This window comes from Phragmites australis, chromosome 16, assembly GCF_958298935.1.
Source record: "Phragmites australis chromosome 16, lpPhrAust1.1, whole genome shotgun sequence".
NCBI lineage: Eukaryota > Viridiplantae > Streptophyta > Magnoliopsida > Poales > Poaceae > Phragmites > Phragmites australis.
In genome coordinates this window covers 3965620-3977046 of record NC_084936.1, presented here as the reverse complement: position 1 = coordinate 3977046, position 11427 = coordinate 3965620, and the positions used below count along the sequence as shown (strand labels likewise).

Genomic DNA, 11427 nt, shown 5'->3' with positions numbered 1-11427 from the left:
CCGGATAGCTACGAGAGCTATACAATCGTAACAAACACAGACATTGGTTAGTTAACACAAATGTACATTGGGGAAAGTTCTTTTGACCCTAGGGGCCATTTCCATTTTCCACTGAAGTGACCTCCAATGACCTCACGGCAGCAGGCAGGCAGGCAGAGGCAGGCTCATCTACTACTGTTTGTAAATTGCGAGTCTTGCCAAGCAGCAATTCCAACGAACCCAACCAAAAATTTCCATCGCATTGAAAGCTGTAGGCTTTCCTATCCACAGGCACACACCATGTCGTAGCACACTGCCAGTATACTGCTTCTCTCTCTGCATGGAGAGAGAGATGGAGTATTGCTGACTGCACGTTGCATTTCTGAATACCATGGCCTTCTGGTCCAACAAATACAGTAAATGCCTTAAAATCTGGTACTACTACTAATATTGAATTGTGGATGACATAATTGTGGAGTTGCCCTGCTATGACTTACATACACCTCTGATGGGCATCCATCAGGTTAGGTATTTTACCATGCACAAGGGAGGAAAAAGAGTCTGAATAACCCTAACAGTACCCATCACTACGTCGCTCATCACAAGCTTAACTTTGCCAAAAGCTGTCAACAGTGACACAGAACAAGCGAGCTAGCTAGCTGCTGGAGTTGATCTTGATCATACTGGGAGAGAAGGACTAAAGCTGGTTCACCAGATGCGTGAAGCAAAGTCATGTGCTTGTTGTGCACCACCCATATGCATGCGCATATGTAAAGGGAAAACGGCCGTAGGGCTCCCTTGTGACAGAAACCCAACCATTTTGCATGTTGCATGAAGCATATACTCCAAGGTTTGGACCCAAAGAATAAGTTGCATGACTGGATCGGATGAGCCCTAGCAAGCTAGCAAGAAACACATGTGCCAACAGCCCAAACACACACAGCAATAGGCAATAGCCTCTTTGCTCTCACACAAAAAGGTCTTGCAATTGCATTCATATTCGCGATTGCATTGCGTATTCATACATGCAGTGGCTACTTAGTAAAATACTCCATAACTTTGATTAAGATCGGGTCAAATTTTTAAAATTTTGATCGTTAATATATAGTTTCAAAACCATATAGTTTGTTTCAAAAAATACTTTTATAATATTATATTTTTATTAGATATTATAACTATATTCTGATAGAAAATACTTCATAGTCAAAGTTGCACGTCAAAAATCATATAAAAGTAAAAAACATCCTGTAAAAAAATGGTGAATTAGAATATTTATTTACCCCGTTCCTTAAGCAAGCAATCTGCAGCTGTGCCCCTTCCATTCTTACTGTCATCTTCTGTGTCCTAAAGAAAAGTGTCATCATCTTCTGCAAGCTGCTACTCCCATCATTAACTCATCATCCACCCCTCTTCCTAGTAAACTACACTTTGCCCAACAGGACTCCCTCTCTCTCTCTCTCCTACAGTAGACTACAGTACAGTACATATTTCACCATGCCCTATTACGTTTTTACCCCTCTCGTTCTCTCTCTCCCGCTCACTAGAAAAAGAGAGTATCCATCCATCTAGCTCAGCTCAATCCTTCACAGCTTGCACAAAGAAAGAAAACGGAGGGAGAGGAGAAAGAGGGGCCTCTTTATCAGCAACAAGTGTAACAAGACAGGCAGAGAGAGCCAGGCCCTCAAGCTCCTTGGCCACAGAGAGATACAGAGAGAGATCAATGGAGTTCTTCCCTTCCCAGCCGGATCTCTCCCTCCAGATCGGCCTCCCCACAAGTGCAACACCCCATGACCACCACCACCACCACGCTGCGGCCCTGAACGCGAGGTTCTTTGCGGCCGCCGGTGGCAGCGGCACTGGAGTTGGCGGCCCGGCCATGACACCGTCGCTGCAGCTGCCAATGCCCGTGCCGTTGCCGCTACCTCTGCCGGTTCCCATGGTCACCAACGCCGGCGCGGGCCACGGCGGCCTGTACTACCACCCCCACCACCCCGACGCCGGCGCCGTGCTGCGGCCTATACGGGGCGTGCCGCTGTACCAGCACCCGCACCACGGCGCGGCGGTGGCGGGGCCGTGCTTCTGCGAGCCTTGCCACGTCGCCGGCGCCTGGCGCCGGGCGGGGTGCGGAGCCGGGGCGCGCGTCGGCGGGTTCCCCACGGCGAAGCGCGCCGCGCGAGCGCCCCGCATGCGGTGGACGTCCACGCTCCACTCGCGCTTCGTGCACGCCGTCGAGCTCCTCGGCGGCCACGACAGTACGTACCCATCCGTGACTCGCTCCATGCACATAAATTTGTTTCTAGCTCGCGTGCATGCGTTTGTTCCTATCTTGTGTTCCTCCATGTCTGGTTCTTCTTCAACTGTGATCTCTTCTTGTATTATCAGTTAGGTTTGATACTTTGATCTCATGGCACTTTACTCAGTGGTTCTGCTTGTGTTTGTGATAAATTTTTTACAGGGGCAACGCCAAAGTCAGTTCTTGAACTGATGGATGTGAAGGATCTCACCCTGGCTCATGTCAAGTCTCACTTGCAGGTAATTCATCTAGTGCTATACTGCTATCACTCGTGCACTTTGCAATTTACACCTCCTTTCAGTTCAATCGTTCTGCTGCAAGTTTGTAGCACTAGCTAGTAACTTGTACAAGACTAGATTAACCTTATGGGTCAGAAAGAAGGGAAGGGAGGAAAGGAAGTTGCACAAACACATGCATCTATGATATATGAATATGTTCTCCTGGTCTGTCTGTTTTGCCATAGAAGTGCTAGATAGACTGCTTGTTGCTACTACTAGTATACACAGTACACACTGCTCAATGCTGCAGTGTACATGCAACAGATCATGCATCAAAGTGAAAGAAAGAAAAGTGAGAGGGCAAGAGATGTGGCCAGATGGGGATATGTATGAACAGTACAACTCCATGTAGTGTCTTCTTCCTCCTGCATCTCGTGTAAAATCTAGCATGGAAACTTCTGCTTAGCTAGGTCAAGTCTTTCAACTAAAAAAAAAAAATGCAGGTTTCACATCACACATGATCAACTTTGCAGTGTCAATGTGAATCCTCCTTGTTGATTTCTCCCTTAAGCTGTCGTATCGAATCTTGCTGCCATGATGTTCCTGCAAGTGCAAATCTTATGATTTGCCAGAGATTCCTGATTTGTACAAATAGGCTAGATAGATAGAGAGATATATATGCATGCCTGGCTCTAAACTATCTTTTGCCACGCTGCTTGCTGCTGCAGATGTACAGGACTGTGAAGAACACCGAAAGGCCGGCAGCTTCGTCAGGTGAATAGTAGCACAAGATATGCTTTGCTCGCTTTAAAATAGATGCTAACATGAGCCTAGCTGCTTAGGCCCTCCATTTTATTCTCTTCTGTATGAGCTAGCTAGCTTCTCATCATCAGCTACTCATCTTCGCCATCACTTGTGTCAAGCATGGTATATGCTAAGTATATATGCTAATCCGGTGTGCATTGCGTGTTTCCTAAGTGGGTACTGCAGATCAAGCTGATGGGTTCGAGAACGGATCGGCCGGCGAGATCTGCGACGACAACTCGCTCGATCTGCACGGCTACGGCGGCAGGCCGGAGGCGGCGGCTCGGCATGGAAGGTTAGCTGCTTGTAACGATCATGGGAGCAGCACTGGTGCTCTTGGTGCCCTCTGGAGTAGCTCCTCAAGGTGGTCACTAGCTTGTCTGTGCATTACATTCATACGATAAATACTACTGCTTGTGTGCATGAAAACTGTAAAAGTAGGATTAAGCATGGATCAAAGCCTTTTTCTGCTTGATGTCACCTTACACTGTCATGTCTTGACCTTGGGGTGCTTTAGCATCGCTTTAGGGAAGAAAAGTAAGAAGCCTCTTTTACCCACATGCACATCTATCCCTTGGTACATAAGAATCAGTTACCAATAAATATGATGATCTCAGAAAGTACCCTACTTCATGGAGACCAGCAAACCTTTTGGCATGCAACACTTAGGTATCTGTATGCCTCAATTATGATCTCATCATGTATAGTATAGATACCTGTGGCCTTTTTGTCAGTATAGTGTATGGAGTTCATACAGATACGATCATATGACTACCCTAGCTAATTATTGTGTGCATGTTTTATTAAGAATGTATGTTAGCAACATCTCCTATCATTCCGGCCATTATCTGAAAAAAATTCCCAATAATTTAGTTACAGTTTTGCTGTTACCTGTGATGCATATGTACTTACAAGAGTTCTGTATCTGTTGGTGCCGTTGTACTATCTACAGAGAGGATTGGACTGGCTTCTTAAGTGAGTCCAACAACGGAAGCATGCAATCTCTCAAGGTACAGACATCAGCACTCAATTTGATTCAACAAAGGCCGCTCTATGTGTGAGATCACCTCAATGTATGATGTATCAACTTATATGTTTGCCTATTGTTTTGCAGGATCAGATGCAGTCCAAGAGCCTGGAGATCCTCTCAGACATGAACTCCTGCGTGTCGCAGACGACGTCGAGCACCAGCGAGCTGAACCTCGAGTTCACTCTCGGGCGACCGCAGAACCGGCCAAACTAGAGATCGGCCTACGCATCAAGCGTTAATCGATCATCCATGCGCAACGATCATCGTCGCCGACAAGAATTAGGGGCACTTTGCATGTTACAATGGTCCTAAAGAGGCATCATCTTTCACTGTTAAAAGGAGCTAGGGCAGGCAGAAAAAAGGAGAAAAAGTAGCTAGGTAGTGGCACTGGTAGATCGAGGTGATCGATCGAAAGCATTGCATGTAATGGAGGTGCTGTTAGTGTTTAGGACAGTTTAAAGGGCTTTTTGCACCAACAATGAGCTAGGGGCCAGAAGAAAGGAAAAGGGGTGACCTGTGTTCTTGCTTTCGCCTGCATCCATCACATGTCAATGAGCTCTATTTGTTAGCTTATAGCTTTAGTTCGTGACCTTCTCGTATATAGTAGCACTAGGGGAGAGAGAAGAAAAGGATAGAGTTGATCGAAATTTACGCAGAACGTGTTTGGTCACGGTATTGAGATGAGGTGATCACCAATTGAAATTGTTGCAATGCTTACTCTCGAAAATGTCTGGAACCAATTCACATATTCAGTTAAGCTGCATAAAGAAAAATATCACAGCCTTCTAGTGCTCACACAGTTAGAGTGTTGGATATGTGTCGAATAATTGTACGGAGTTGGTTACGTATAGGATTTAGAGTTGTATTAGCGGTATATGGCGGAATCCTAGTATGACCCTAGTGAAATCCTAGTAGGATTGCTGTAACCAGGCCTCCTCATAAATACGAGAGGAGAGCCGCTGTTTGTAACCATGACAGCACAGCGACAGGTTCGCAAGGGGCAGTAAGTCTGCCGGAACCCTGGGAAGCGGCCGGTATTGCTAGTTGGGGAGGAACGCCCGTAGTCATACCCCGGGGATGTAGGCTTCGGCTGAACCTTGTTAACAAATATTATGCTTCTGGTGTCGTCTGTAATCGTGTGCATCATCTCGGTAGATCCATCCGTTGCTTCCGCTGATGGCTAATTTCCTAACAAGTGGTACCAGAGCCATGGTTGGATTGGATCTAGAGGTGGTACGTGGAAGATCACGTAGAGGCACGAGGATTATGCTTCTACAAGGCGTCGTGGCACGACGCAAGGTGGAGCATGGCAGCGGCCGGTGTGCGCAGGAGGCATGTATGGCTGCGGCGGGTCGACATGAGTGTCGGTGGAGGCTAAAGTTACTAGCAAAATGGCGTTGTCAAGGGCGACACGGATGATCGTCGAAGGTGGCCATGGGGCAAAGGATCTGATGTGTTCAGGAGACTTCATGAGGTGAGATCGAGATGCGTGGTCCAGTGTTGGATCGGAGGCTTCCGACTCGGGAAGATCGCGTTGTCAATGAACTGCATGTGAACCTAGCGTTGGTGGACTCCAAGACAGACACAAGGTGGCCAAAGTACACGACTGGGACAGGGCGCTAGCAGGCGTTCGGTTGGACGGATCATGCAAGGACTGCTGGTCTTGTTGGTGATTGATAAAGTTGCGCTAGCTGATTCCGTGTTGATCTCGAGTCTCGACGGACAGGTACATGTCGCATGTGGTGCTGGTGGCTATCCGTTCGCGTAGAGACCGAGAAGAACAGGGGGTGGCTTGGGTTTCCTACTGGAGCATGGCTTGGTCGGTGGAATCAGACGGTCTCGGACATGTTGGTATGGGACTCGATCTCAGGCACAAGGACGCGAAGGAGCCCAGGTGGTTCGGTCTAATTTGGACTCAGTGCATTTCGGCGGCGCGGTGTGTTGTAGACCGCGACACGTGCGGTTGGCAGGTGATCGGCTGGAGTTCCTTCACTTGGATGTTCGGTCATGGGTCTGCCGGTGTTCGTGATTGGATTAGAGTTCGGATTGGACACGGGGCATCATGTGTGCATGCTGGCCGAGCATGGATACAAGCTGGTGTCGGTGGCTCGGTCTGGTGTACCGAAGATCTAATGTGTGGGTTGACGCATGGTGGGCTGATGTGCGCAAGACCATGTGGACTGGAGACCCGATGACCTGCAGTGCTGAGCATAGAGAAGTCACCTGGGAGGCTGTTGCGTGTGTGCTGGCTTGTTGGCCAGCCTGGCAGTGCAGGGCGCTCGACCTGTGCGGCTGTTAGCTGAAGGCCGTGGCGCACGGAGATTGGACGACGATGGGCGGGTTCAGTGATGAATCCGGGTAGATAATTCATGGCAAAAGTGAATGTCTGGTATTCGACGAGGGTAGATCAAAGTTTTGGTCAGGCGTCGGATGTGTGTTGTGCGGACATGCACAAGGTGCGCAGGTGTTGGAGTGCGATAGCAGGTTGCAAACACGAGGTGCGCAGGTGCTGGAGCGTGACAGGAGGTTACAGACACTAATGAATATTGCAACAGGCGAAGGAGGAGAGGCAATTGACCGATTGACCAGACCTCAGGCCGGTGTTGCAGTGCTCGGTGATGAGCATGGGTTGTCGATGGTGTTTGGTTGTGGTGAACAAAGCGACTAATAAGAGTTTGACAGTGGTGGCCGGACAGTTTGCGGGCACATGGCAGACAGTCCGAGGAAGGCTGACGGACAGTTCACTTGAAGGGTGAGCATACCATGGTGCAGGGCGGATAGGCTAGTGGCGACAGGTCAGTCATACCGCGGATAGCAGAAATGATGAGACTAGCAACAATGACATAAGAGCGTGAGGGCCGGTGGTGGTTATTTTTTGTGGCATGGCAACATGGTGCGAGCTCAGGATGCAGGATGGTATCAGAGAGGGCTTGCGTGTTTCCAAATCAGCAAGGGCGTGGATCGATTCGAGTTGTACGTACGGGTCTCTGAAGTGTGGATCGATGGGCATGAAGAAGTTTCAAGGGCTGAATTTGAAGGAAGTAAAGATTATGGAGATCTTTACTTGCAACTGGAGTAATCTGGTTGGTCTGGGACTGCAGGAGGCTACAATGTAAGATGTCGGAGAATCGTAACCTAAACAGTCAGGTGAAAGAGCAATGCTAGTGTGGCAATTTCTATGTGTGGCTCAAAAAGCAACATTGGATTTGTCAGTATCAAGAAACAGTCAATTGGGAGCGTGGATATCAGATTCAGTTGGTTTTTTCATGTGACGCCTAACAGGGAGCCTGATGATTCTAGTTGTATCTACTTATGTGACGACGCGAGCTACAGTGCTATTGGAATAAGGTATTATCAAAATCAGGATTATTATGGAGTTGTGTGCTTTAGGGAGTCAGGCATGTGTCAAAGCTAAGGAGGAATCTGATTTCGCTCAAAGAGGCTGTGTTGATAGAAGAGAAAGGTGCTCAATTGCAGGTGGAGTCATTGAGTTTGAAGTTGAAGGGATAGCAGTGTTTCTAGAAGGCTGTGGGTTTGAGTGAAACTCATCGAGCAGCTCTCATTGAGTAGCAAAGGTGATAACTCAAGTCCGATGTACAAGGTGGTTCGCGCATAATGGCTTCAAAGTGGCAAATTATTCGCCAATGTGGAGTTTGTTGGATATGTGTCGAATAATTGTATGGAGTTGGTTATGTATAGGACTTAGAGTTGAATTAGCGGTATATGGCAGAATCCTAGTAGGACTCTAGTGGAATCCTAGTAGGATTGCTGTAACCAGGCCTCCTCATAAATACGAGAGGAGAGCCGCTGTTTGTAACCATGACGGCATAGCGACAGGTTCGTAGGGGGCATCAAGTCTACGTGAACCCAGGGAAGCGGCCGGTGTTGCTAGTTGGGGATGAGCACCCGTAGTCATGCCCCGAGGCTGTAGGCTTCAGCTGAACCTCATTAACTAATATCGTACCTCTGGTGTCGTCTGTGATCATGTGTATCATCTTGGTAGATCCATCCGTTACTTTCGCTGATGGCTAATTTCCTAACATATAGAGTTATATATATTTTTTGAAAGGTAACTAGCAGAAGAGCTGCCTGTTATATTAAAAGAGCGGAAAAACCCGACAAACTAAAGTATAGAGGCGTCGCCAGGGGCAGGTCCCAAGGCCCAAAAAAACCACAAAAGGCCATAAAGATCTAATCTCGCATTAGAATGCACCTTAAATTGTGCACCCCCACGAAGGCCCAAATCTCAGTCTCATTAAAGATGTGTTTCACTATTTTGTCCACCCATTGCTCCCTATGGTTGAAGATGTGTTTGTTCTGTTCTTCTAAAAATTTCCTGGTGACTAGCATGATGAGCGATTTTAGAGCTTTCCTTAATGAAGGGATACAGAGAGCAAGATAAGCCCAACAGCTAAGAATCAAGTAGCTTTGGGCCCACGCTTCAGGGAGGATGGGTGGCTGCTTTAGTTTTCTACCTAGTCTTCACCAAACTTTCCTAGTGAAGGAGCATTCCATAGCGAGGTGGAGACAAGATTCATCTGAGTTCTTGCAAAGGGGGCATATAGGATTGCAGGACCATCTCATATGGGCGAGGCGATCTGCAGTCTAGAGCTTATTTTTGACGACCAGTCAGGCAAACACCGACATAGCAGAGTAGGTCCCCTGGTCAGAGTATTTCCACATTATGGAATCAGGGATGCCTGGTGTCGGTGTAATAGGTAAGGGGGTGCCCCATAAGGTGGGTCCTGCATCACCAAATGTCAATCGTCAGTAGGTATTGTAAAAATCACGGTCTCATCGCGTGACTAGGGTGAAGCTCGTATGACCAGCCCCTGGTTGCAAAGAAAAATCCTACGACCAACCCTTAGTGGTCGCAGAGCAAGTACTCATATAACCAGTCAAGTCTCATTTAATGCTGCTCACTCGAGTATTTTCCTTCCCTAGATGCTCGCTTTCAACGAGGCATGATCGTGGGGCGGCATGGTGTTGCAGTGACCCATTCCATAGCATTTATTACCGCAGGATGATCTGATGGGTGAGCATGGTGATATTCGGTGATGGTGCAGGGCATGCAGGATGGCCAGAGCCGGGTGGGCATGCTTACCCACCATCATTATGAGCTAGGAATAGCTAGGCTTCATCAGGCGTAGGTCTGTCACCTGTTTTGGCATGGTCCGTTTGTATAAACATCTTTTCTCCTAGTATATAAAGGGGTCAAGACCCTACTTGTAAAGAAAAGAGAGAACACATTTTGTAACAAGTTCACCCAACTCATAAAACAATACACAAGACATCAGGCTATTATCCCATGGGAAGCCTGAACCTGGATAAATTCATGTATTCTTGGGTCCAGTTTGATATACATCCACTAGAAATGTAGCTCAACGCGAGCACATCATCTGGTATACCCCAGATTCATTGTTAGGGATCATCCCCTGATAGTTGGTGCGCTAGGTAAGGGTGCATTTTTTGGGTTTTCTGCAAGTTTGGAAGCTATGGTTGGCCTAACCACATCTAGATCCATGACGGCCTGGAGTCCCATTTCGAGGACCCCAACCGTTACGAGGTTTTCATCATGGGGTACAATCTAGACGAGCCCGGTGTGCTCCAAGCGTGGGAAGCCTAGCTAGAGTCTGAAAACTCTGAGACTGAACGTGAGGTTTGCATGGAGGCCCATGCAGCGGGGGCAACAACAATGCTCGTGCCGCGGGAATCGGAGGTGAGCCCTAGGTCATAGGCCAAAAGGGAAACCAGTATGGCACCTGTCGGTGAATCAGGAACCAGGGGTCCCCAAGTCCCGAGGCCAGGCCAGCAGTTTGCCACATGGCGCCCTCCCGCGGGGATCATCTCCGCGAGGTACGAGAAGACTAAGTCCCGGGAGAGGGTGCTCGGGGCCATGAACAGTGGTCCCCGAGTACCCGAGTTCCCCGATGATCTGCGAAGACCAAGTGCAGGGAAGAGAGTGCTCGGGGCCATGAACAGTGGCCCCCGAGCACTCAAGTCCCCCGACGACCAGAAAAGCCGAGTACCGGAAAGGGGGTGCTCGGGGCTGCGAACAATATCCCCCGGGCACCCGAGTACCCCGAGGACCCAATGGAGTTAGTTCCAGGAGAGAGTGCTCGGGGCCGTGAACAGCAGCCCCCGAGCACTCGGTTCCCCGAGGACCTGAACAGTCAGTCCGGGAGAGAGTGCTCGGGGCCGCGAACAGCGGCCCCCGAGCACTCGGTTCCCCAAGGACCAAGAAAGGGCATATCCGGGAGAGAGTGCTCGGGGATGTGAACAGTGACCCTCGAGCACTCGGTTCCCCGACGGCCTAAGAAGTCATTCGCCGGTGGCCCCCACAAAGGTCCAGCGGTGAGGTGTCAGCCAGTGAAAGGTCTGATGCCGCATTTAAGAGGGCGCGTGGCCTGTCACTTCCAACTGCTCCAGCCACGCTCGGTGTCAGTCCCTGCCACATTCTGGCAGGGGGGGCGTGGGGACATTTAATGCACGGATCCCATCCCGCGTCATCCGGTGCGCCTCGAGATAGCATCGCGAGGCCCAAGGCACCCCGCCTGCCACCTTGCTATGTCAGGCGTACAAGACCGGGCGGGCATGCCGGGCCGTTCAGTGGCTGCCCGGTGGGCCCTCTTCGCGGCGCCCGTTGCAGAACGCCATCATGACGACCGAGACTGGGCGGGGGGCACGTTTTCAACCCCCCCTGGCCACTTCGCGCAGCAGCCCATGATGGCTGCTTTTCCATTTATGGCACTTTGGAACTCGTGCCCTCCCTTTCGGGGCACGCTACCGCCGGCGAGTATTTAAAAGAGCCGGTGGGCACGGACAGAGACATTCTGGATCTCGGACAAAGGTTCAGTACAAGCACAGAAGCTGAGATCACCGAAGAACAAGGAGCCCGAAGCTCTAGGATAGACAAATATTCTTGTAACCAGCAACATCCCTGAGAGACATTCTCAGTGCATTTATAGCATCCACACAGGAGTAGGGTATTACGCTCAGTGCGGCCCGAACCTGTCTAAAAACCTCCATTGCATTTACTGCATTCTGCATCCGATCATTCCATTCCACCTGCCATCGCATTTACGCCCATTTATTTCACCCGC

At 49.4% G+C, this 11427-nt stretch overlaps 1 protein-coding gene across 2 annotated transcripts; it reads left to right on the top strand.

The window, feature by feature from the left end:
* Nucleotides 1-1354: 1354 nt before the first annotated feature.
* Nucleotides 1355-5013, top strand: LOC133895697 (probable transcription factor RL9). Of its 2 annotated transcripts, none has more exons than XM_062336177.1 (6): nt 1355-2231; nt 2435-2511; nt 3219-3264; nt 3469-3589; nt 4247-4304; nt 4409-5013. In XM_062336177.1, the coding sequence occupies exons 1-6, from the start codon at nt 1700-1702 to the stop codon at nt 4535-4537; spliced, it is 963 nt and encodes a 320-aa protein (XP_062192161.1). In that variant the 5' UTR covers nt 1355-1699; the 3' UTR covers nt 4538-5013. The 2 variants fall into 2 exon arrangements, with proteins under 2 accessions (XP_062192161.1, XP_062192160.1); XM_062336176.1 differs by having other exon boundaries at nt 3469-3658.
* Nucleotides 5014-11427: the final 6414 nt, after the last annotated feature.

Excerpts from the sequence above, each read along its gene's own strand:
- LOC133895697 (XM_062336176.1), top strand. The coding sequence starts at position 1,700 with ATGGAGTTCTTCCCTTCCCAGCCGGATCTCTCCCTCCAGATCGGCCTC. Across the intron at positions 2,232-2,434 it reads GCTCCTCGGCGGCCACGACA|GGGCAACGCCAAAGTCAGTT; the intron begins GTACGTACCCAT and ends AATTTTTTACAG. Across the intron at positions 2,512-3,218 it reads ATGTCAAGTCTCACTTGCAG|ATGTACAGGACTGTGAAGAA; the intron begins GTAATTCATCTA and ends TTGCTGCTGCAG.